Consider the following 27,640-nt stretch of genomic DNA (forward strand, 5'->3'; position numbering starts at 1 on the left):
TGATTAGTTTCATAGATTAATATATTTATTCAATTCTACTTAATTATTTATAGGGTTAGTTCTTTTAATTTTCAAGTTCTTTGTGTTTTCCATTAATCTAACTGTGGGAATTCTTTAACTTCGATCCTAAATTCATAGAAATAGGTTATATTTACAATTTTGATTGGAATGGTAAACAGACTACATTCACTCCTCTCAGCTGTTTCCCAACTTTCAAACTTACTTAGGCTACATGATTATTCTTTCTTTTTGATTAGTTTCATAGATTAATATATTTATTCAATTCTACTAAAATATATTTTGGAATTTTTAAACATTATTAGATTATGAAACTCACCATTTATTATTGTCTCAATGCATCAAATTATTTAGTAGGCTATTTTATTTCTTTAGGTTAAGTTGGCTACCATGTATTATTTTGAACAGCCCAATATGTCCGTTTTAGTTTTAGTCAGCTTGAAAATGTGACCTGTGTGGTCACGAAACCATGGTCGTGTACCAAATTAAAGTGTAGAAAACTGACAACATCTATGTGTTTTTATTTCATCATGGAACGTTTCTACAACATCGACCACAACTCAGTTGAACCATTAGGAACTTGAAAACAAATGAAAAAACCGGGAATCAAAAAATAGAACTTACAATCTTCTAGTTGGCCATAAATGAACAGTTGATGGAATCTATTCTCATAATTCTCTGCTTCAAAGCAAAGAACCCTAAACATATTGTTCCAACATCCTCTTTGGGGCTAGAGAACGTTCTCAGCCAAGCACGCTCTGGTTGCCTGGTAATCAATGGATGTAATGTGGAATGTGGCAAATTATTTGTCATAATAATTTTCACAATCTGAAAGAGCCTTATCGTGTAAAACATAGGAAAATGTTGTCAACGGTTGAAACTCCTGACAAATATAGAACTGGACTGACAAAATGTGTGCCTCATATGGCAGTCGGCTACTAGGATGGAACATAGAGACATCTACTGCAGTTGAAAGGCCGGGCTCAACCCCACTGTGTTGAGGCTAAATTTCACAGAACATTCTGTCCAATGAGTAATGGAAAACAATTCTACAGCGAGAATCATTTGCAACTATCAGCATTCCTGCTATACTACATAATACATTCCCATCCAACCAAAGCCAACAGTTTCAAGTGAAACTGTATTAGGTATATAAACTGTATTATAAAAACTATATTAAGGCTGTGCGGAGGCTAAAAATAAACTTCCTACTGGTGATATTTTTCGATTTGTATATCATCAAGCTATCAAAATGAAACAGTTTTCTCATGAAAACTTTTTTTTTTTTTGTTCTTTACTTTTTGAGATATGAGCGCCTAAAGTTTAGTTTTTGGGACAAAACATTTCAAATTCGGTAAGAGATAAATCCATGAGATTTAGAGGATAAATTCTTCATGGTATTGTTGATTAAATAAATCATAAGTCTATTAAAAATATCAATTTTTTAGAAAGTTATTTAATTTACCAAGAATGGCCAGAGATAACTCAACTAAAAGTTATTTTTAGAAGATTGAACAACTTTCTCAAAAAATGGACATTTTTGAAAGATTTTTGTTTTGTTTAATCAACAATACCATGAAGAATTAATCCTCTAAATTTCATGGATTTATCTCTTACCGAATTTATGTTCTGTCGCAAAAATTTAAACTTTAGGCGCTCATATCTCAAAAATTAATGATCAGAAAAAATTGTTTTCCTGAAAAAACTTTTTCATTTTGATAGCTTGATGATATACAAATCGAAAAAGTTTGAAAAATAAATCGAAAAAGTTTGAAAAATATCACCAGTAGAAAGTTTATTTTTAGCCTTTGCACAGCCTTCACTGGTTGCTAGACAATCAAAGCATCCTTGGTTGAAATCATTCTTATGATAAGAGGATGTTGAAATACGGTACCGTATACATTTTCGGCTACATTTTTAATTTATGTTGAAATAGTTGTGATAGATACGGCACTTGTATAGTGAGATTCTAAACTGCCAACACTTCTTAAATATAATATCAACACTTCCTATTCCAATGTTGACAGTTTGAAGTTGATCTTGCTATAGGATTATTGAAACACGTCAACAAAAATATCAACGATGCGTAAAAATGAACAAAATCGTGAATAAACACGATTTAGAATTATTGATATGTTGGACTAATAATATCAACGTTTATGCTTCAACAAATGTACTTTCAAGTTATCCTTCCTCTTGCTTTTGAAATGGCATTCGGGGCATTTGAACTGGGGCAGCTTGCCGCACTCGTATTTGCGATGCTTCCACAGGCTGGTCTGGTGCCTGTACAGTCTGAGACACTCGGTGCACTGGTACTTGGTTTGCTGGTGGGGAGGGGGACTGTCCAACATTGAGTATTCGTCTTCTAGCAGCAGTGAAGCCAGCATCGATTGCTTATCATCCGGGTCTGTTGGATGGCAAAAGCAAGCTAAATCAGTGACAAAGTTGCTTGTAAATGTGGAAAATGAAGATAGCTTGTAATAAAAATGTAAAACAAAAGAGCTTGAATAAATTGAGAGAGAAAATAAGAAACTTAAATGCGCATAAGAAACTCCACAAGAATTTAATGGGGGCTGTTTGATAACATTGAAACCATTAAGTAGCATTGATGTAATTTATTACAGTATTGTGTTTGAACTTTTGATGTAACTGTAATGAAAATGTAAAACAAAAGGACTTGAATAAATTAAGTGAAAATTTAAAAACTTGAATGCGCATGAAAAACTCCACAACAATTTACTGATGACGGTTTAGTAGCATTGAATTCTTAAAGTAGAATCGATGTAATTTATTACATTTATCTATTTGGACTTTTGATGTGTAAGAAGTTTGGAACAGGTCGTTTTGTAGTTTTTGTGAGTTTGATATAGCAAGATTTAATGAATTTTGAAAGCTCTGATACATAAGTAAACGATTTTTTCTAAAAAAACCGTCCAAACTTTCTGGGCGATTTTTATATAAATTAAATTTTTACAATACTTTGAAAACCCTATCACTTCCCTTTAGAAATCACTATATACATATCATAGTTTGAGCTAAATTTTAGTGTTTTGACTATTGTTGCAGCTGAATCTCGAACTATCATGAATTTTGTACTCACTTTTCTCATTATTCCAATAGAGGTTCAAGATTTATTTGAATGAGTATATGAAACGTTGGAATTGGTACTCCACGATGTAAGTGGTAGCTTTTGATCTCATGCAATTTATTGGTTTTATAATTTTTGGAAAATAAGAAAAAAACGAGCCCAAATCTTATATCTTTATTTTATTTTCTGAAACAAACCAACAATGTATCTTTTCAAAGTAAGATGGATTTTTATAAAACGTAAATAATTTTATACACTTGCATATTATGGGAAGCTATCCAATTGAAGCTTGATATCCCCATAGATATTTCAATAAGAAAGTTGTCGAATCACCCTCAAGTCCAAAACTCACACACATAGTTTATAAAAAAAATTCATATACTTTCTGTGTTTCATTTATTTGAGAATCATAGTAACTTTACATGATAAATAGTAAAGGTCATAAAAAAACTTTGGTGGTAGCCTATACATAGTAAGACACATTCTCAATCAATGATAATTCTAATAATTACTTTTAATTTTTCTACTTGTTTTAGTGATCGTCAATCATGTATTAAAAAAACTACTATTCCTTATACAACTTCAAACAAACATTCAATTGCTATAATTTTTTGTGTAAAAATAAGAATGAAGAAGTGCTTGTAAAAAACTATTGATCATAATTTGCTATTAACGAAATATCAATAGTTGGACCCTATATGGGACAGAGATTGAGTAGACAAGTTTGAAAATATAAAATTTAACAATATTCTCATTGTAAACTGAAATCAAGTTATTCAAAAAAGCAGCAGTTGTCTGGAAATAATCTCCAAATCTATTAGGAATGAGCGAATCATTCTTCACATGAAACATTTTTAACGGATTTCCGAATTATATTTTAGTAGAATAATTTTATAAATCTTCTAAATATTTTGAAATGAAGTCGAAACTGTATAACGGAATGGACCATACAACAGACTACTTTCAAAGGCAGTCTATATTATCCGAGATCATTCATTAAAAATAACACTTCTAATCTATTCCCAAAATATGAACACACTTGTATCTAATAATTTCAAACTAAATCTAGAACTAAAAATGACAGAAATTCAAAACTGAGAATAATGAAACCTAGAAATGAAAAACTTATTTAGGGAGAACTGGGTGGTGATTATTTAGATATAATATGTAATTCATCTAAAATTCAGAGTTTCACACTGAACTCTGACTTCAATGGAGCATGAATTATGGACATTGTTGAAATATTTTCAAGAAATACTGTTTACTTCTACTAAAACTCATTTAATTATTTTCAGAGATCCAGTGAAATATTGAATACTACGATACAGCATCACATTCAACGTGAATTACAATATCCTTAAAATAGTATCTTTCAAATATTCCATTAAAATTATAGATTTATCAAAGATGGTAACCTAACAAAGCCGGGTTTAGTAAAAAGCTACGAAATCTAAATAAAATTGAAATAAATGAAACAAATATCATTCAACAATAATAAAATATCCATAGCATTATTAAAAATGGTTTATAGATGGAATAACCATGCACACCCTTACAATAATGGCAATGAATAACAAATGCATTATTCAATATTCTAAAGATATCTTATTTAATATAGTAATAATAAGGCAGCTTTTTGTTAGGTTTGAAAGCCACACTAGATAAGCCACATAATTGAATACATGGTTTTAACTATAATCTCATCTTCATCTGAAGGCACTTGCAAGCTATCATCCTTTTTCAACTTTGTCAAACATCCTTGGGGAATACAAACATATTATTACTAATATAACTCCTTACATTACATTTCCAATATAACTCCTTACATTTCCAATATAACTCCTTACATTACATTTCCAATATAACTCCTTACATTACATTTCAAAAACTACACTATGGCTACCTACTGACACATTTTCAAGGCTTATGTCTCGAAGCTCAGCTTACATTCTCTTTTACAACAGTATCGTGAGAATCACATATGTACTTCAAAATGATTATAAATTTTCCATTATTAAATGATTAATCAGTATTTTTAATAAAACTTCTTGAACTAAATTATTTGAAGATAATGTGGAGAGATATTTGTACTACTTTATCACACTGTGTTTTACATAAGAAAACAGAAGAATGTCTGTGAAAGTATATAATACAATAAATTATTTCTTATAATCCATCAGAAGCATTATATATATTATGCTTCTGATGAATTATGTATAATGTTTGAAATTATATTCTATAATATTTTAAAAACAAAACTGTGATAGTAGGCTAGTAATTGGAATGAGTAATTGACCTTTGCAGGCACTTGTATGACTCAGAGAGACACTGAATGGTATTTTTACTAATGACAGTAATATGGAACGACCAGTAAATTTTATATTTCATGCAGTGGAGTTGAAAAATTATAAAACATTTAATTATGTATACTCATTTAGATTTTACAGAAGTAAATTATACTTTTATAAATAATGTGTTTTAAACATAATCAATCAATTTAATTAGTAGTTTCAGATTTTTTTTATTCGAATGATTTTTTAATTATTTACCTGTTTATAAATTCTATTCTACACCCTACATATAGCTATCAATTGAAAATTTATCAAGTTCATATTATTAAATAATTGGTATTCAACAATAAATAATTATTCATACACATATTACTTTTTTTGATATCCCTATCTATAAAAATGTGTATTTCAATTCATTTTATGCTCATAATATTTATTTTCATATTAATGATGCTGATTTATGATGAAACATTATTAAAACGACTAGTTTATGAAAGTTTATAAAATTCACATTACGGTAATTAATACTTTTCCATCATTCTGTCAATAAGTATAAAAGTACCCTGTAATAGCAATCTATATTTTGTGACAGCAAGACACCAGTTATTGGGTTCAAACTATTCATGTTTTCTTCTGAATTTACTCATTGCTGCTTGACAAATGTAATCAAATCGAATGATATCCTTATTAGAAAATTGATACACAATAGCTATTATCTTCTACAAGCTTCCCAAATCATTACCCTATGTTTCACTATAGGCTACTCAATCATGAAATTGTCCTTCAATCTTCCTGAATCATTCTCCAATAGTTTTTCATATTCAATCATCAATCCAAGATAGTTCTACAATCTTCCTAAATCGTCATCCAATAATAATTTTGCAAATTCAATAATAATTGCACATCATTTATTCTACAATCGTCATAATCATCCCCCAACAGTTTTCCAAATTCACTGAAGATTCAACATTACTTGTAGAATCAACACAAGTCGTATGAAATAATTTTTCATAAACAATAAAATTAATCCCCAAAACCTTTTGACTACAAATTTATATAATCCACAACTTTTTCAACCATCACATCAATATTCATTCAGAGCCCGGACCTGCCATTGTCTGACATGTTGAAGCCTTATTATTATTATTATTGTTGATAGTATCTACTTCTCCGGTACACTTTGGTGGTGTGGTCACCATTCCAACCGGCGAAAGCTGCTGCGTTACTTGACTTTCAGCCGCAGCAGCATCAACAGAAGACCTATCAGCAGTTGTAGCAACTGCAATAGATGATAGTTGACTTCCAGCCATAACTGCAACAGTAGCTGCATCAGCAGTTGTAACAACCATATTAGGTGCTACCAGACTTCCAGCCATAACTGCAACAGTAGCAGCGTCAACAGTAGACATATCAGCAATTGTAGCAACCGCTGTAGGTGTTGCTGGGCTTTCAGCCGAAACTGCAGCAGTAGTCATATCAGCAGCTGTACCAACTGCAGTAGATGTTACTGGCCTTTCAGCTGTCACAGCAGACTGCAGCGTTGTTTGACTTCTAGCTGCAGCGGCGGCGGTTGCAGCAATGAAAGCAGGCCGCTGCAGCTGTACGAACGAGGCAGACAGCTGGTTGTGCACTTTCTCCTCGTGCATGCGCATCTGAGCCTTCTGATTGGTGCGGTATGTGCACAGCGCACACACGAATCGCGGCGGTCGGCCGCACTCTCTTCGCAGATGGTAGTCGAGCTGTCGGGCCTCTTTGAACGTGCGTCGGCACTGCCCACACGGCAGGCGAACTTGGTCCGTTTTCGGCTTTCTGCCTCGTGGCTGCAACACAATTACCACAGGTTATAGTTTTCTCTTGAAAACTTACACATTTTTGTATAGTAGTGGAGGTGATATAAATTGTGGTTATCCAAATTCGGTTTTTTACCTGTTTGTCTCCACATGTTGCTGTATGTAAATGACTGGATAAATAAATTGTTTACCAGAGATCGACAATGGTAACCGAAACCAGTATCTCATTACCTTAATGGACTTGTGGTTGAAAAATTTCGAATCTTTTTAATCAATATTTTGTTTAACTGGGTACCACACTACCAAACTATCACCTTCACTAAAACTAAACAGAAGTTAATAATAATGTAATGGAACGGATAACAATCTATGAAAAGTAAATCAAAAATACAATCTAAATACTGTACAATTGATGAGGAAAACAAGCTATTGTTGTTTCTTGTTTCCAATTTGGTTAATCCAAATTTCCAACACAGATTTTGTAACTCTCCTTTTCATTCTCAGAAGTATGCACATAGATCCACTGATTTCTTCAACAGGTTTTATTCTTCAGATTGATCTTTTTTCAGAACATGCAAGTATTGCATGTTAATGTCTGTACAACATTGTTACTTCTGGAGTTTTCATTCACATAGTTGGGCTACAAATGCCATAGCATGTAAAAGAATAATTGCTGTCATAAGAAGTGTTAGCATAAGTTAATTAAAAAGTGTTGTCATACGTGAAAGCATTGCATTTAAATGTGACACATCAACTCTTGTAAACCTATATATTTATCCAGTTCTGTATTCTTGTTACACTTTTTTCTGTTCCTTTTTCTTCATTTAATGAGTGAATTCTTAAAAAAAAAACTATGAGTTCAATAAATATATACGGTAAATGAGTTGTTAATTTACATTATTATTCATAAAAAAATAAATTCACTTGGAAACTAAAATTATTATATTTTTTAATAATAAATATGAACAACAAAACAAGTAATTTTGTGACCTATCACATTTATTTGGGAAAACCTATATAAAATTATATAGGTGAATGAAATTCAACAAAAAAACTGTAGGAAACTAGGAATCTATTATTATATAATAATGAATAAAGCAATAAATACCTTTACAGTCTTTTGGACAGCCTTGACAACATGCTCCTCTTCATGATGTCTCTCCAGCACCTCCTTGTCTCTAGTCTTGAACTCGCACTGGCAACACTTGAGAGCAGCGGCGCCTGCGCACACGTACAAATGCATCACATACTCCGTCTGCGTGCCGAATATATGCTTGCACCTGAAGCACTGCGTCCACGTTTCGCTGACGTCAGCACTGGGCAACGGCACGCCGCCATCTTCCACGCTAAAGCCGTCAAACTCCGACTCTGACGAGTTCAGTGAACTCAGTGACGTCACTGACGACTCCTCGTCATCCAGCTCTTCCTCGGAGCTCGAACAAGGCTCCGACTTAACAGCAAAATTGTTGCAAACGTCGCTGAAGTTCTCTGGCACATCGCTACAGGTTTCTGGTACATATCTACAGATTTCTGGTTTATTGTCGAAGTGTTGAGCGCCTGTAAACCAACCAATGTTGTTAATATGCAATAAAATAGAACAGTATTTATTTTCACACTGCATTAAATAGTTTAAAAACGTTACTACAAATACTATGAAATATTGATAATAACAAATGAATGAATCACTATCATGATCTCTGCATATTGGGAAATGTTAGCATCAGAGTTGTATAGTGTAGGTAACAAAATTTGAACAGTGTAACGTCTTAACAGATGTGAATATAATAAATTACAGACTAAATAAACACCATCGCTATCTCTCAATATTGAGAAATGTATACAGCGTGAAACAATAATAGTAAGAGTACATTCAAAAACATGCCAAGAAATTAGGATCCACAAAAAGATGAATTTAGTGATGTTGTACAACAAACTAGTAAGCTATGCATATTAATATTGACAAGAGACATGAAGCATCATCCACTTATTCTACCATGTTTTATTGGAAGAGTGTTAACTTATGGTTAAAAAGACAAGACATACATTTTCAAATTAAATATGTGTTGTAACACATTCTTCAATTATCATCTACTGAGAAGTGTTAACAGATTAACTCCGTTCTATTCTTTTTTTATGATGGGAAATGGAACAACGTTTGGGTCTCTCCACCAAAAGAAGAATACAATGAATTAACTCTCCATTCTTCACAACTTAACAGGAGAGCAGAATATCTGAATGATTTATCATAGGCAATGTAACTGGTCTACTGTAGCATGAAGTTGAAAGAAACTTGACTTACAAAAACTATCACTACATGATAACCTTCTTCTGATCAACTTTAAACTGCGTTTCATGATCCAAATCCTTGAAAGTCGGAAATAGATTCATAGTAAGCTATTAGAAGATGGTATGCTTGTTAGGAATTACAACAATACTACTGATTGAATTGTTGTGTGTATTTGATACAACTAATGAATTAATGTTCTTGAACATCACATACAGTGCATACAATTGAACAATACGAGTTTTACTCTTTAAAACTACAAATTTACATTTAGATTCCTAGTATGTGGGTTAAGTGGAAGAGGGGGCTCTTATTGCCGCAATTCCACCCACATCACTTTTTATATTGTAAAGTTTAAAAAAAAGGCATTAATCTATCTAATACATTTTAATAGATATCTATTGGAGAGCTGGAATACAGTAGTATAGTAAGTAGTGTATAGTATTGAGTATTAGCTAAAACCTGAAGCAAGTTTGAAAAGGTTAATTAAAGCAAAATTATAAAAAATATGCTATGGATATTGTGCTGAAGCGAAGCAAATATTCACGCACATGAGAAAATAGGTGAAATTCAAAGATATGAACAACTGGTATTTGTGATATCTGTAGACAGAAAATTATTAAATGTATTATCTTCAATAGAATATAATAAAAATTATAGAAATATGAAAACCTAATATTTTTAAATGATATTAATTTGAGGAAATATAGTGATTTTTGTGATGCTTTACTGTGCATCTAATTCATTGAGTTCAATTTTTCCACAAATTAGCTAGTGTTGTGTTAGATAGAAAACATAACTAAGTCTTTATTCAGGGAATAAAAACATATTATGAGCCTAATCATAAAGCAGAATCGACAACAGAAGCACATATAAGATGCAAGAAATATTGAAAGTGCATAGTGCAAAGTACAACCCGTGTTACAATTCGGCTACTAGGCAATGGAAAACTATTATTATCATTATTTGATAGATATACTTATGTACAATATTGAAATAATTAAAGACAAATGAAAATACTTAATTACTCTTTCACACTATTCAAGCAAACATTTAGAAAGAATGAATTATACATACATACCTGTAATTGTATAAGGATTTACTAAAATCACGTTGGTTAAACCATATTAAGCAACATAATCTATATAAAACAGTATTTAGCCCACTTTCAAACAATAAACATAGAGTTTCCACATAAACTTATGGAAAATACACTTAAATCCAGAATTAAAATCCTATTTCAAAAATCTAGTTTTTTAATTCAAGATTATTAAAAGAAGTAATCTTTCTCATGTTGAGAATTGGAATCATATTTCATTTTCAGCTAGAAGAAATGAGATTTTTCGTTTCTGCCAATATTATGAGATTACAAGTTTGTGTATTGACTATATACTGGGTGAAATAAGTAAACGTATTATTCGGTTGATTCGTTTATTGAGACACATCTTGTTTTTTCATTTCCAACATATTTTTAGCTTATGAGAACTGAGTGTAAACGTAAGCCTACCTCAAAAATGTCATGTGTGGGTCTTTGGGTTGCTTTTTACATTCGAATTCAAATTTATTCACTAGAAAATACATGGAATGTATGATATATTCAAAATGATGTTGAACAAAGCATCTGAGAGTGGTTGGTATACAAACACAAAATAAATTTATTTCATTTTTTATCATCTTAAATAAGTTTCAATATTAATTTTCCTATTGGAACAATAACTCCTCTTATTAATCAACATAATCATTTATTGTTTTGTAGAAATACAAGAATCGACAATTTTTAATCAACCTTATAGTACATGGGCCTCTTAAAATTCAATACATCTCAAGAGCTGAGAATGTTCTCAATTACTCAGTTGCGCCCGATTGGTGACTGCAATAAATGGTATAATAAACTATCTATTAAATACGTTCATGAATTACTGTCATTGGGCATAAGCGCCTCAAAACCAACTATTAAACTAACGAAATCTGAGAGTGTTTATTGATGACATGCAGTTTCAGACTGTGTTTGCTGGAGGAGCTATAAGCACAGTAGGCACATTGGCGAGTGATGCCACATTCGTGTCGCTTGTGATAGTTCAGATATTTGCGCTTTTTGAATTTTTTGTTACATCCATCGCAATATAAAAATCCGTCTTGAAGACTATCACTACCCTGCTGAATGCGAGGAAGTCTCTCAACAAGATTGTAAAGTTCAGTATCTGCAAATAAATATGTTTCATTAGAAGATTTTAGCTAGTGGCAAGTTTTACAAAAGTCAAGTCTTAGATAACATGTAAAATCATTGCTACGGTATATTCCAAGATTTTTGGAAATTAGGGCCCCATGTGATCATTGAATGAGAAGTTCATTTCAAAAATGATCCAATCAATCAAATTTTCATTTTCAATCGACCAATTAAAACCTCATGCAAATGAATTGAATCCAGGTAGTCTTCTTCTTTCCCATTTTAAGAGCTTCGAATTGGAAGGAATTTTAAAATTATTTTAAAACAATGTTGTCTTTGGATTTTCCATCGTCTGCAGGCACACCTCTAAAAGCAAACGCACACAGCAGCAGATAGACAGAGAAATAATAAAACTGTGTACATGTAGACGTTAAAATTTTTCTCCGTCTGTCTGTATACTTCTGTTTGCTGCTGTGTACTTTCGCCTGTACTACTGTTTTCTCAATCACCTCAGCTTGAAAAGAGTTTAAAATGAGTTGTACACTCTTTCATACATGTATGAAACATACAATAGTGTAATTGTAGTAGTATAGATGAAACTTGTGTAACTTGAGGTATATATTCCAGAATTTTGATTGTTAATTTCAGTTATAGTCTTTCAGTTCAATCCATCAGAGTTGGCTAATAAGATTGATGATTCAATATATGGATCAATTTACTGTGTTTACAGTGCCAACTGAGACTGCTTAGCGATCGAGCGATAGCAACGCAACAGAAACTGTAGTAACCCCTTATTAGTTTCCACGTCTTTCGTTAGTGCGAATCGATATTCCACCAAGAACTACAACATTCAACAGTACTAGTTTTGAGAGAGCAACCCAGAACTCAAATTCCATAGCGTAGCTATCACTTAACTGTATAAGTACGCAGTATAAGATACAACAACAAAAAATTGATACTATATTGTAAATTTTTTACTAGTCACAATACTATCACCTCACTATAAACAGCACAAACTCAACATGCTTCACTAAAGTTTCTATCGCATCGCTATCACCCAGTTTCACTCTGTAAAAGTGAGAGTCAGCAGACTAAGGTACAACAAGAAAATGAAGTTAGATGTACGCAATCTTCCAGAATCATCTTTTATTAAAAAAGAAACGTTTTGAGATTTAGTCCCTACTATAGTATGGATATGGATTGACATCGAACTTCCAGTATCACCCCCCTCCCTTATAGAAATGAAATGCATGCTCCCTATGCAACCAATGCTGGCAGTATTGAGGAAATCTCACTACACTTGTTATGCACACTTTCAGTATAATTTCATTGAAAAATACAATCTGACAAATGAAAATTCGAGATTTATCTTCACATCAAACTGACAGAGTTTCATTCCTTATACCAATGCTGAGCGATTCTCACTACAGTTGTGCACACTTTCAGAACATTGGAAAATGCATTCTTAAAAATGTAAATTTGAGATTTGTTGTACTTGAATTTGGGGTTGATTGTACTAATTGCGTTGCCTGTTGTAATTGGTAGCGCCATGGCCATGTTTGAGGAACATGTGCACCTTCATGTTGCTTCCGTGATGCGAGCGGTGTGGACACAGCGGACATTTGAAACGTGGCTCGATGCCGCACTCGTATTGGATGTGTCGCATCAGGTGGCCTCTGTTCTTGTAGGATCGCGAACACCGTTCGCATGCGAATCGTTCCTCCCCATCCACATCTCCTCCTCCTCCTCCTCCTTCTCCTACTCTTCCACCTTCTCCACCCCCTCTTGCCCGGCGACTTTTACCAGCGGACAGAAGACCCAATTTTCCCAAATATGAGACGAAACCTGACAAACATGACACAAACAATCATTTTCTAATAGAATATTATTGCAGTTAACTATACTTGAAACAAAATGTAAACTGTTGATTAGTTCGTGGTAGTTGTATTAGAGAAAAAAAAGTGAAATTTCAAAGTGCGATTGTTGAGAAAAGAGTACAAGTAATGATATTAGCATCATATTATAGCATTGTCGAACAAACGATAACTGTGTTGAAATGGGTTATAATCTGTTAATAAATCCGTTGTACTGGTATCAGAAGAGTAAACTACTGGTATGAATACAGAACAAAAATTTAAGTGTAATGAAGAAAAAATTAATGATATTAGCATCATATAGCAAACCAGCCTTCCCCACTACACTCATATAAAAATATTCTTGTACGGGGATTCCAATAATGCTGTAATGCGTTTCTAATGATAATAATAAAATTATTGTGTAGGATTGATTGTTTTTTTTTTTTTTTTTTGAGAAAAATAAATAATTTAGATTACTAGTTAAACAGAAAATAACATGAGTAGGTGTTGAAATAGGTTAATTAACGTTGAATTATCTACGTTGAATTCCTGGTTTAAGAAGAATAGAAAAACGGAAAAAGTAATGGAGTGAGACCAATGATTTTGAAAAAATATATAGTAATCAACTGCTAATAAGCAACTGAAATATTTTAGTAAGATAAAATTAAAAAAAAGTGTGTTATAATTTCATCATTCAGGTTTTGTATTGATTGGCCTAAATTTCATATGTCTTCTAAAGAGATTAAACTATTTATATTAAGTTGTGATATCAAGAAAATAGGAGCTAGTGAACTTAGACACTTTTCTGAGAAAAACTATCAAAATAAAATTCGTAGGTGCAGGCCATTTGTATTCAAAAACTTGTTGAGAGAATAGTGGGTTTGGATGTTAACATTTCAAAAACATTTATCTCTTGATCAATTTCTTAGACTACTTTGATTAACTTGAGTATTATTCTAATCTTACAATAGACGTAGTGTAGTTGGACTATTCAGAGGTATTTATTCATCCAACAGTATCGTTGTACAACTTGGCAATCAATTGTCTCATTCTCCCAAACTACGGAGTGATTAGGAAAATATCAATCGTTCCACATGCGAATGACCAACCTTATTCAGAAAATACGTTTAATTAAATAAATAATAACAACCATAAAACTCTATTATAAATAGGCACATTTCAACAAGCAGAAAATAAAATTTTCTTATTAAATCACACAAGAAGAATAATTATTTTCTTTCAATCTCTTAAAAATGATTCTGCTATTCCATGATAGTTCAGTCTTTTGTAACACATCAAAAAAATTAGCGTTGATACTATACATTCCGAAGTTTCTAAATTTAGACCTTAATGAAATTATACCAAAGTTCTCAAGACACATGACTTTGATGGCAACAGACCGAGTTGCACATCAAAATTGGTCAGAACCGTAGATTTTCAATATTCCAGACAGATAAGATAGCTTCAGATACATAATTATTTATAACAATTCAAGTTACATATTAATTTATATAAAATTTTACACTATATCAAACAACCACATAATCAGAACCCAACATACAGAGTACCCACCCGGTACTTGTATCAATAATGGTCATTGAGCTTTGAGATAAAATGTTCCAAGTTTTGTTTCGATTAATATCTTAGAATTTCGATAATATCTTTAGCCAGTACATCGATTTATGGACGTCCGATTTTACAGCGTCCTTATGAAATCTACCAGATTAAACGGAACTTGACAAACATATGAATACATCATATGCCAAGTTATGTTAAATCTGAAAGAATTTATAAGGACGGCAGAAAATTGTACATGCAAAAATCGACGTGTGTGTAACTTACTAGACTTGAGTTTTGATAAAGGGGTTTCAACTTAGATTACTTTCCAAGATCCTACATGTCAACTGGTCTACAGTACAGATATGTAAAAGATACGGATGCAAGTATAAAATACAGTTCATTTCGATACCTGGCAACGATCAGCATAACGTATTAGGACACGCAACACCCTGCTTCAGTATCTTTATCACATCATGCTCTGCATTCTGTATTTGACAACGCTCTGAGCTCAGATTCGCACCACGCATCACCCTGCGTCTCCTGTATCACGCCGAATTAAAGTGCTTGAGATACATGTGCGTTTTGAGCGTGGACTTGCGCTTCGTGCGAAAATCGCAGCGTTGGCAGCGGAACTGCGGCGCGACTCCGCACTCGCTCTTCAGATGACGCGTCAAGTCCGACCGATACTTGTAGCTCTTGAAGCAGCGGTTACACTTGAACCGGATGACGTCACCGTGGGCCGACGTCGTGATCAGCGACAGGAACTCCTCCTCCAGACCTTCGTCATCCAGAACACTCGCTGCGAAATCTGTCCAACCAGACAAATGATACGTCAGTGTCAGCAATGTCCGAAAAAGCTCCAAATAAGATAGCTACACTTATTATAGTCAGAGAGTAGAGAGTGTAATAATAATGTTATTACATTCTATACTCCCCTGAATATAGTATTTGGGAAAAAAGGTTTATACCCGAGATCTACAATAAAAACAAATCAGTTCCAAGCAAACAAATCAGACAGAAAATTTTCTATATGCTGAATTAAGTTACGTAGCATTATTGAATATCACTAATTTCCGGCATGGCAGTTTCCCCAGAAGGACAAATACTATGCGATTTATGTCTATGAAGGTATAAATAAAGCTATAGTGGGTGCTCTTGTGTAGTTCAGTTAATTTACCTACATGCGTTGTTAGACATAGGTTGTCCTGAGCAAGAGAAGAAAGATTTGTGGAGTTAAATTTTGTTTAATTTGTTTTGTCAGTACCGTACCCAAATTTGGCATTTGGAATACTAGACGTGACTTTCTCACTCACACTCATTCATTGTCTTCCCTAACTCTATCATTGTTCAACAGGTGTTAAGCGTGTAGCCTACTCACGCCTTGAATCAAATACTGTAATTTATATTCCAATCCATTGCATTTTACTCACTTCAGAAGAGTAATTACCCTGATATTAAAAGCAGTGAAGAATATTGATCAAAAAATTATGACTCACCCTTTAAAAATGTATTTTCCATTACGAAATTCTTGAAGCATCCTGCATATGTATAACTTTGTATGAGCTGTGGCTGATGGAAAAACTTCATTCTCCAATCTTCGACCAGCCGAGAATTTAACAAGCATAATTTATAACTTATAGAATTTATAATTTAAGAATTTTATCTTAAATGTATAATTTAAGAATTTATAGCGAGTAGAATACTTCTATGGCGAAAATTTATAATTTTACCAGCTATAATAAAACACTTGTAATCATAAAATAATATCGATAAGGCTGAATGAACTGAATAGCCTATTGTTGAAATCATTTTTTTTCCTAAAAAAATGTCAATAAGGAAAAAGGATAAAAAATATGAAAACAAAAGTATCAACTTATTTAAAAAATATAATTCTGAATATATGATTATCAATAATAATGAAAATCAATACAATAATTATCTTTCAATACTCAATAATTGAATATTGTTTCTCAAACAAGAAGAATCAAATCAGTCAATGTCTTTAAATAGGAACAATATAATATCTCATGAGTATACATTGAAATAGTCATTTAGTTGAAGATTTGCTGGGATACTCACTATACATGCTTTTATATTGGACCATTCAAAAGGTTTTTGAAAGCTTCAGATGAATTAAAATGGCTCTACAAGACATGGTTATTATGGTTATTAATTACATGCCTCAAGTGTAATGAAACATTGTATGAAATAAATAAATACATAAAACACGTAAAACATAAATGATAAGAAAAGTGATATCAGCCAATAAAAATCACAAAACTATAAATTTACAATAGATCATATAAAATATTTTAGTATTGTAAACAAAACTTTCAATTCAAAATTTAACAGAAATTCTCACAAATTGAAAATTTAAAAATGAACTAATTCAGGGTTAGAAATTTGGAGGAAGAAATACTGTCACAGGCAACTCACAATGTCATATTACTTACAATCCTCAATTTTTGTGGAGAGTTCTTGATAATTTTAGAAAATATTTGCTGAAGCATTCTGATAAATTATTACAAGTGTCACATGAGGAATTAGAAGAATTTCATAATACACTCTGACTCTGGTATTAGAAATATATTTTAAGAAATAGTAATAGTAGTTAGCATCAATAGTTAAGAGTTGTTTTGATTATATTATTGCACGATTATTCTACGTAATTAGAGTTGAAACATTTTGATGAGTTTATTGGAAAATAATATTTAATCCGTATCAATACTAAAGGTATATTCGATTTGAAAGTGTTTAGTTTGTTTTGTAAGCTTCTATGAAGTTGAAACAAACAAACAATAATTCAGTATTGCCTTCAATAGACTAATTTAATAGTTAATTTTAAAATCTAATTTTCTTAAAAATGAATTGGGAGAAATGTCTAACTGAAAAGAATGAGTAAGAAGAAAAGTCGACATTTAAAGATTCATTAACCAAAGAATAGTTTTCTATTGATCACAATACTTGGATATAATCTATCGATCTGAGACACCAATAATATTGAATACAATCCTCTAATTTTAAATAATATTTCAGTTTTTCTTTCAAACTATATATTGAGCTCCTTCAAACAACTTTAATTCCGTTTCTCAATTAACTAAATGCCCTAGCACCTTAAATATGTGAAAACAATCCAACAATACTATAGTTTTGAGAACAATAATTGAAATTCCTTCAATTAAAAATAATACACAAAGTGTTTATAGAATTTAAAAAATAGAAAAGTATATCACAATGAGAAAGTGAATCATTTAGTCTAGTTACACATATTTCGATCTTTTGAACGTACAATTTTCTCTGTCCTTATGAATTCTATTATATTAAACATGACTTGGGGAAGAGAAGATGTGTTCACGTGTTTACTGAATTCCGTTAAATCTGGTAGATTCCATAGGGACGGTATAAAATCGAACAATCAAGAATCGAGTAACTGGCTTAAAGTTGTTACGGCCTTTGCAAACCAAATATTTATCAATAACAAATAATGTTCTAGTAATGATAGTTATCGATGTGGGAGTCATGATATTCGCAATTTAGTTTATAAATTAGAAATAAATAGATCGGAATTGGGAGAGTCGCTCTGTAGAGCTGCCACAGCCTTAGCATGAACACCGAAAATGTGAATCTTGAGGTTGCTCTTGCGTTTGGCCTTGTAGTTGCACAGCGGACAGCTGAAGCTCTCGACTCCCTCGGTGTGCATGTCGAGGATGTGCCTCTTCAGGTGCGTCTTCTGCTTGCAGCGCTTGCCGCAGATGCGACACTGGAACTGGGGGTCGATGCCGCATTCATAGTTGACGTGTCTCTTCAGAGATGACAGCGCCTTATAGCTTTTGGCGCATTTGGGGCAGCTGAACACCTGGTCTGCAGATGAGATAGGAGGGGCGCTTGATTGGGTGTCGTCCTGGAAGATGTAATCTGTAAAGTGCAAGTAATAATGATGTGTCAGACAAAGATATAATACAATAGAAGTGTAGTACAGAGATATATTATAATAGTGTTAAACGAAAATACAAATTTGCATTTTCTTTACATCTATATCCTATCCAATGAATTATTTCTAATTCACTGGGCAGAAAGAGAACACCATTGATTCATCGGGGAGAATACAAAAATGTTAAATCTGCCAATGTGTGTAAACTCATTTAATCAATAGTATTCTTAAACCATACAATTGGGTGTGATTGGAGTAACCACACATTCAGAGTCTTCCAATGTGCAAACACTCCCTTGATAATAATGCAGTAATGATAATAATAATAGGACTCTCATTGATACCAATGGAATTCTTTCTTCGCCCAGAAGAGCAGAAATTCATTAAAGTGATGGGCTTGGAAAACATAAATGTAATTAGAGCTTGAAGATATCTTCTTATTGACTATTGTATTTTACAAAAAAAAATTGATATAATAATATACAGATGGTTATTGATTTTTGTAACTTTTTATAGTAATAGTCAATGAAGCTTTTTCCCCATTGAAACTATCCTACGACAAAACTCTAATTATCCTAATCAATTCGGATCGGACCCCATTTGGTTGATCACATATTCAGATAATTTAAATTTTTGCAAAATAAAAATTTGAAATGTAAAAAAATGCAGCCATTAAATAATAAATTATCCGGTGCTATAATTTACTTTAATTGTAACCGGTTAAATACTCTACTGAATAAGATAAACTTTGCTAAAATAGTGTTAATGCTTTTTGTAAATATCTTAAATTCGCGGAGATTTCTTCTATAAAAATGATTCAGATAATCAGAGTTTGGATAATTGGTGTTCTACTGTAGTATAGGAAAGAATATCTCCTCCATAAAAGAACATGCTCAATACCATATCCAGTATTTTCATAAACACAATACCAGTAATGTCATTCAATTTGATATATGATTAAATTACAAAAGAGGAAGGAAAATTAACTTTTTTCAAATAGATAGCTTGGAAGAGAATTTTTCATGCAACCAGAATATTGATTCAAACAGGACAACTTCCCCAAAGTATATCGACATATTTATATGATTATTTAATAAAAGAAAAGTAATAGAGTACGGTATGGTTTACCTACCAGTTGGAAGAAGACAAATGAAGGTGATAGCCAAATCACAGCTAAGAAGACATGCTAGGCAAACAAGCATGGTCTGATCTCTTATCTGTTAACATATTTGTTATGCTTCAGCAAAGCATGTCTTCTGACCGAGTCTTGGCGAGAGAAACATGAGTGACAATCGGCACACTGGTAAGGCAGCTGTTTCAGTCCACAAGAGGTCCTAGAATGCCTCAGAAGGTTGCGTCGATGTTTGAAACATTTTTGACAATATTCGCAAACATAGTCATCTTTCGTGCCATATGTTAGGTCATCCAGATTCCCATCAAGTTCTGAAAAATAGTTTAGGCTATGCTCAACTCTCATATCTTATAATCATCCGTCTCATTGCACACGAACAAGCTTGTGCATCATCCTAAGTAAAAAATATAAGAAGCCCAACATGAGAATGTAGCAGAAGCGAGTGAATAAATTAATAAGATCTACTGTACTTGTGATAAAAATTGAAAGTTGTGAAAAGTGAACACTACAGAAAGATCAAAAATATATTACGATAGAATGAAGTACAACTCTTCTTGTGATACAATATTGACTACAATACATGAAAATTCAATGTAATAAATGGAATAAGAGAAGTTAAGCTTACAAAAGAATTGCTTGATCTATGTCAAGAAAGAACTTTCCTGTTTAAATGGTGTAATTTGGTAAACTGTTTGATTAGTTTAAAATGAACTCATTAGAAATCTTACATGAAATGCATCTATTCTGCAGATCAGTACTGAGTTCCTTGTGCTAAGTATTTTGGGGCATTGTTGATTAACGACATGAAATACTGGTTAAAACACTGGTCACTGGTAGGCCTACAGAGCAGTAGTATTTTACAAAACTGAGGTTAATGTAGCCTACAAATCGTGATACACATTTTTATGAGAAAATTTATACTCATCTTGAGTATAGGTTTGATTGATCTAATTTTGCCATTGATTGAGCTATTTTGCCATATCGTATTATCAATAGAATATATTGGAAAAAACAAATTTAATAATAAGGATCTACTTTCATCAACATTATCCATGTCGATAGTTTAATATCAATAACAATCAATAGTATAAATAACATAATTATCACTCATTTCAACAACAAATAACATTTAGCCTACACATAAGATATCATAACTACAAATCATATTTCTTATCAAACAAGGGTTGTAAAATAATCAATTATCTAAATGTGTCTAGAAGCATATGATAAGCCTTGTATAGACTTAAGATGTACGGTTGAGTGTAAGAAACAGGTAGATAAATTGAGTAGTTTGAACAACATAATCGTAAGTCGTGATCCGAGAATCACACATTTTCTGAGTTAGTGACATTTATCATCAAGTTAATATTTGTTCTCACTTTTTCAATCTGAAAGCTGGATTCTCACATTAGAGTTTAAGTCTAGTTCAGTGAAAATATACTTCCCATTAGGTTTTAATGGGAACTTTCTTATGTAGTTATGATACTCGCTCGGGCGGGATGAGCGGGAATATTCTCATTAGAGCTCATGGGAATAATAACACCACTGTAGCCTACCAGACAGGGACAATATAACTATTTACCAACCAACTCTTATTTCTATAATTATAAAGTAACAGGTTCATACTAACAATTATGTTTTGAATGATTGAATGGATTTCTTGCATTTTGCACCAAATATTCGTCTTACGATTCATACAATTGAAGACGACAATGTTTACGAGTTCCGTAGTTCTCAATGCATTACCAGAGTACGGTATTATGAATGTTCAAGATAATTGAATTTTTAACTTAAAAATAACTTTTATTACCTTAATGATGAAGTTGTAGACCAATATATATTACAGTAACATATGTACCGTACTATCAACAATATTCAAGACAAACAGCACATTTTACAAATTAAAATAGACATAATTTATTGTCTGTATACCTGTGACAACATAATCACAATCTATGAAGTTGAAGATAATTTTTAAGAAATTAAAAAATATATATACATACAATAATAATTTTCTGGATTCCTGTAATCAGTCACTTATAATATTTTCAACTTCGTTTTCATGTTGCTGACTCATGTTGCTGGCCGTGTTTAAGTGAGATATGCAAGCGCAGATTGGACTTTCGTTTGGTCTTGTGTTGGCAGTGCGGACAATTGAAGAATCGGCCGAAACTGCACTCAAATCGCGAATGATAGCTGAGATTACGCTGATGCTTGTAACATCGCCCACAAGCTTTGCACGGAAATGCGCCCTGGCTATTGGCTGACGCTTCACCAAGAGAAGGCGTGGCCTCGTCCGGAGTATCCTCGGCCAATAGCTCAAATGGCGATGGCAGATTGGCCTGTGAAAGCCACGATGCAGACAACAGGCATTCCACTTCTGAAAACAATACATTTTTGATAAAAAGGAAGATCCAAGTGGATCGCCAATACCACCGCAGTGATCAATTTGATCCTTTTGGTCTGTTTCACTCGACCAGGTCGAGTGGTGGTGGGGTGGGGACGTCCACCAGTATTATTCCATTCTGGTACCTAAGATGGCAAAAACTGTTCTCAGTTACGATTATTTTAACATTCGCTTTGAACTATATCATGGTTTTCTGTAGTCTATTCTGTCCACTTCTGCTTAAGGCTGAGTAAAGGCTAAAAATAAACTTTCTGCTGATGATATTTTTCTGAGTTTTTCGATTTGTATATCATCAAACTATCAAAATAAAAAAGTTGATCATTACTTTTCGAGATATGAGCGCCTAAAGTTTAAATTTTTGGGAAAGAAAATTTAAAATTCGGTAAGAGATAAATACATGAGATTTATTTTTCGTGGTATTGTTGAACGAATAAAACAAAAACTATCTGAAAATATCAATTTTTAAGAAAGTTATTCAATTTACTAAAAATGACAAAAAAAACTTTTAGTTGAGTTATTTTTGGTAAATTGAATAACTTTCTCAAAAATTGATATTTTTGTTTTGTTTAATCAACAATACCATGAAGAATTAATCCTCTAAATTTCATGGATTTATCTCCTACCGAATTTTAAATGTTCTGTCCCAAAAATTTAAACTGAAGGAGCTCATATCTCACAAAGTAATGATCGGGAAAAAATGTTTTTCTGAGAAAACTTTTTATTTTGATTGCTTGATGATATACAAATCGAAAAACTTGGAAAAATATCACCAGTAGAAAGTTTATTTCTAGCCTTTGCACAGCCTTAATGTCAGTGCATCATTCAATCCAAACCATGACGAAAGAAACGCCAATCTATCATTCAAAATCTATTTCTTCAGGTTTCCTTGTTTATTAAGCAAGGTATGTCTAGTTCAATTGGCCAACTCTATTTATTTCAATTCCAAATCGTGTTAAATAGTGTACCCTATCTTATACGTGTTACACAAATTCAAAAGTTACAAGAATTGGATTGGAGTATTGTAGGCCTACTAGACATACCGTGACGCTCGTTCAATAAACAAGGAAATATGAAGAAATCGATTGGGGTTTCTTTCGCTATATGGTTTTGATTGATTGATGCAATGACATGAAGCAAAAGAGGACAAAGTAGGCTAGATTATGTAGTTGTTGGGGAAGCGCGAATGCCGGAACATTACAGGTATCAGGTAGATCGTTTAAATAGAGCTATTGCTTTGAAGTTTTATGAGGCCTGTCATCAGCTTGTACAAGTTTTTAGTACAAGTTAATATCTATTACTTATTTACAAGTAATTTTAATTGGGAAATAATAATATTTGAATTAATGTTCAATTACCTGGAATAAATCATACCTAGATCCTAGATCCCCATCAAGATCAGTAAGTACCGTAAGGTTATACTGGTTGGAACAAAACGAAATAATTTTTAAAATACAAAAGATTTCATAAAATAATTATATTGACACACAAAATAAATTAACATTATACAAAATAAAAACTAATATTTTGTAACAACAAACTATAACAATATTCTCAGAGTGTAAAGTACATATTTTTGAACATTCTATTCCATAAAAATTCATAGATATCAACAGTCATTGGATTTCTTGATCGTTCGTGAGCTCTTCGGAGTGTTTGAGCATGTAATGCGTTTTCAGGTAGCATTTCTGCTTGAACCTTTGATGGCAAATATCGCAAGCAAACTGAGCGGGCTTGTTGCATTCATACTGCACGTGTCTGTGCAAATGCGTCCTGCGTTTGTAGCTTTTCGGGCAGGTGGCACACTTGAACCGAAATCCATCTGTAACCACACAACACTCAACCGTTAAAACAAATTCATGTATCCCTAGGTTTCCGAGAGAATAAAATTCAAGTAGCGTTAGTATTACTTCTTCAAATCAAGTGATGTGAACTTGAGCTCTAATTAAAATAAGTTGAGACTAGAGCTACCAGTTGACCTAATATTCATAAAAATTAATACCAAGCCTTGAATAATATTAAGAAGTCAGAATGTGAGCAGTTGCTACTTTCTCATGGATGAACATGAGACTGAATTTAGTCAACGTGGCAATGCTGCATCGGCTATCATCAGCAATGTTAGCACATTGAATTCACATTGGAAACTCATTGTGAAACTCATTCACATGGCCTTGCATGGGAGTCTCAATTCGGCAACGTCGCCGATTATTGGTTTAAGCTACTAATGTAGTCTCAACTTATTTTATTCAGTTCATAGTAGAAGTGTGTTAGAATAAATTAGTATTGTTGTGAGAGTGCGAAATTAGTTGAAAAATATTATTTCAGGCTACCTAGATGATTTCAGATACTGCATGAATAATGATGTCATTTATAACTGTAACTGGAATAGTTCACGGTGTAACTATTGGTAACTGAAATGTTCAAATAACTCTATTATAAATATGATTATACGAAATAAACAAGATTATTCTAAAATAACACAATATTCACAACAATGTATTTAAGCTGGATTCACAATGTTTATCCAAGGCGATAACAGAGAAATTAAGAAGATTTTTAAAATCATTAATGACTGATTTCTAATATTTCAGTCATTATTGACTGAGATATTCTCATTATATTTGGCAATTGAAACAGAAATTTATTCCAGAGTTACATTCAATTAGTATAACTTTGGCGAGTTTTCTCTGAAGAATAGAATAATATTAACAACAACAAAAATAATAAGAATATCTACTGCGTAACGATTAATATTTTACTAATAATGGACAGCAATAATTCCTACTCGGAATTATTAGATAACTTGCTATAAAAGTTAGGACTATTAAATTTTTTATAATGTTGGTCAATTGACAATTTGAAAATAGAAAGAGTAATGAGAGATTTCGTTGGTTCCTTCGTTTAACTTTCAGGTTATAAACTAAGGGAACAGCAGGATAGACGGCATAATATTATGTAATTGATTATGATTGTGATGTTCTTGAAACATTCCCAATAATATATTATATTTGACGACTGTATTGTTTACTCTATCCAAAAAATAAATAAATATTATACATAATGAAAAACGTATGTTTCATTGTTTAGTTCAATGTAAAAAACAAGATTGATTGATTCTATGATAACTTTTCAACTAAGCGTTAGAAGAGGAATGATAGCAGGAAACAGAAAATAACAAATACAAAGCTGCTGCGTTAAATGTTCGTTTTATTTCATCAAAAAACTCGTCATGATTGATGAAATTATTACCACGATTCATAAATGATTTGGAACAAAGCGAGTTCTTGAGATCATTATAAATTGAAGAAAGATATCAGACCGATGAATAATATAACAGACACAGTTTTGTAGCATATCTGCAGTACAATATAATATGAGGATATCAGTTCAAAATTCACTTTCTTCATTGTGGTAATAGTTGAGAATGTTTTATGAGAATATGTGTCTTGAGGTTGCTGTTGCGGTGGGACCTGTAAGCACAGTGAGGACAACCATATCTGGGAAGGTGTTCACACTCATGACGTAGATGGGAAGTTAGGTGCTGTTTGTGCTTGTAGGACTTGGAGCACTGATGACAAATAAAGTTTCTTCTCTCGAATCTCACTGCAATTTTTCAAATCAAATCAAGTTTTTAAAATGATAAAACATCGAATTACAAAATATTATACAATATCATTGTTTATAAAATTCCAATTTGTTGACCCATAACAAGAATATATGAGCTACTAATGAAATGAAAAAACCTGATTGTTTCCATACTTTGAAAAATAGATGAAAAACGAATGGATGAACAAATAGATACAAAATTTATAAATGAATAAAAAAAAATAATTCAATGAATAATTACTGAGGTCGATTCTAGATTCAAGATGGGAAACATGACATTATCTTCTTCGGGAGATAGGTTTTTTCTATTTTAATGCCTAATTCTCTTCACATTTTGAATATTTTTGTAATTTTCCCCTTCTTTTTTTGTGCTGAATGATGCTTACAAGCTCATTTGAGAAAAAAAATCTATAATTCAAATTAGTACGGTATATCTTGTTGAATGAGCATAATGTACATTGAAATGTTCAAAAAGCCTTCAATCGCAAAATTTTTAATACACCCTACTTGATAAATTTTATTTCATTCTATATCTAATTTAATTGTATCTCTGGTAACATTAGCAGAGAGAAAATAAAAACTAACATTGAAGAAAAACAGGAATGTTTACGACAGTAATATTTGTTAAGTTTATTAATGATTATTATTGACTTCAATAATAAAGAATTTGATATTCAATAGATGTGGATTTGTCACAGCCTTAATGCCGGACACATAAAATAGAAGGAAAAAATTAGAATTCTTTACTCAAACTTTTTCATGACCTAGATCATTAAGTACAACATTAATTTGATAAAGGTTCTGTATAGATTATCATATCAAGTTTGTGATATACTCATACTGTGCATCTATCTGTTTTTTGTTCTGTACAGTAGGCTATGCATATATTTTAAAAATAAATGACATTTCATGAGTTCAAGTAACTAGATTTTCAAAAGAATGTGACTTTTTGTGAGGAGTTGTACTATATGAGAAATACTATACTATTTATTATCTCCATAGCTTCAATAAAAAATACTTCTACTATATGATCTTCATAGCCTCAATAAAGAAAACAATTTTAAAATGATCATTGCACTTCACACTTGAAGAGATAGAGTTGGATATTGAGGATTCAAGTCTGTGAGATAAAAGTAATTGGAAAGAATATGTATAGCTATGTAGAGAAATTTGCATATGATTATTAAATCTGTTCAACAATATTTCAGAGTCCACATATTTTTAGCCATGAATCTTAAATTGAATCAATATAATTAATTTCAACCCTGAAGTTGAAGTGTGAAGTGTGCCTATGAGTGAAATCACCAACGCCCCAACTGGTCTTTATGCTTCATGAGAATGTGCACCCTGAGATCGCGCTTGCGCTTAGATCGATGCTGACAGTGTGGGCAGGGGAACTTGGGCTCGACTCCACACTCATAGCGAAGGTGTTCGACCAGATGGTTCTTGTGCTTGTAGCACTTGGTGCATCGCAGACATTGGTACCTGCCGTCCTCCAGGCCTATGCCGGCCG

The 27,640-nt window shown here is 32.3% G+C and overlaps 3 protein-coding genes across 3 annotated transcripts; all 3 read right to left on the reverse strand.

Moving 5' to 3' along the window:
- Positions 1-3,270: 3,270 nt before the first annotated feature.
- LOC120351410 (zinc finger protein 335-like) lies at positions 3,271-9,771 on the reverse strand. The gene is made up of 2 exons (XM_039428671.1): positions 8,296-9,771; positions 3,271-7,217 (listed from the first exon to the last, which is right to left on the reverse strand). The coding sequence occupies exons 1-2, from the start codon at positions 8,806-8,808 to the stop codon at positions 6,489-6,491; spliced, it is 1,242 nt and encodes a 413-aa protein (XP_039284605.1). The 5' UTR covers positions 8,809-9,771; the 3' UTR covers positions 3,271-6,488.
- Positions 9,772-10,888: 1,117 nt separating this feature from the next.
- Positions 10,889-16,572, reverse strand: LOC111045276 (zinc finger protein 790). Its single transcript, XM_039429534.1, has 3 exons — positions 16,551-16,572; positions 15,653-15,862; positions 10,889-13,483 (listed from the first exon to the last, which is right to left on the reverse strand). The coding sequence occupies exons 1-3, from the start codon at positions 16,570-16,572 to the stop codon at positions 13,155-13,157; spliced, it is 561 nt and encodes a 186-aa protein (XP_039285468.1). The 3' UTR covers positions 10,889-13,154.
- A 355-nt stretch (positions 16,573-16,927) lies between these two features.
- LOC111045287 (transcriptional repressor CTCFL-like) lies at positions 16,928-20,256 on the reverse strand. Its single transcript, XM_022330658.2, has 2 exons — positions 20,118-20,256; positions 16,928-18,969 (listed from the first exon to the last, which is right to left on the reverse strand). Exons 1-2 carry the CDS (start codon positions 20,185-20,187, stop codon positions 18,593-18,595), a joined length of 447 nt encoding a protein of 148 aa, XP_022186350.2. The 5' UTR covers positions 20,188-20,256; the 3' UTR covers positions 16,928-18,592.
- Between the last annotated feature and the right edge of the window lie 7,384 nt (positions 20,257-27,640).

This window comes from Nilaparvata lugens, chromosome 5 (assembly GCF_014356525.2).
Source record: "Nilaparvata lugens isolate BPH chromosome 5, ASM1435652v1, whole genome shotgun sequence".
NCBI classification, from domain to species: domain Eukaryota; kingdom Metazoa; phylum Arthropoda; class Insecta; order Hemiptera; family Delphacidae; genus Nilaparvata; species Nilaparvata lugens.

Excerpts from the sequence above, each read along its gene's own strand:
- LOC111045287 (XM_022330658.2), bottom strand. The coding sequence starts at position 20,187 with ATGCTTGTTTGCCTAGCATGTCTTCTTAGCTGTGATTTGGCTATCACC. Across the intron at positions 18,970-20,117 it reads CATTTGTCTTCTTCCAACTG|ATTACATCTTCCAGGACGAC; the intron begins GTAGGTAAACCA and ends TGCACTTTACAG.
- LOC120351410 (XM_039428671.1), bottom strand. The coding sequence starts at position 8,808 with ATGCAGTGTGAAAATAAATACTGTTCTATTTTATTGCATATTAACAAC. Across the intron at positions 7,218-8,295 it reads CTGTCCAAAAGACTGTAAAG|CCACGAGGCAGAAAGCCGAA; the intron begins GTATTTATTGCT and ends ATTGTGTTGCAG.
- LOC111045276 (XM_039429534.1), bottom strand. The coding sequence starts at position 16,572 with ATGGAAAATACATTTTTAAAGG. Across the intron at positions 15,863-16,550 it reads GGAAAATACATTTTTAAAGG|ATTTCGCAGCGAGTGTTCTG; the intron begins GTGAGTCATAAT and ends CTGGTTGGACAG. Across the intron at positions 13,484-15,652 it reads CTGCGATTTTCGCACGAAGC|GTTTCGTCTCATATTTGGGA; the intron begins GCAAGTCCACGC and ends CATGTTTGTCAG.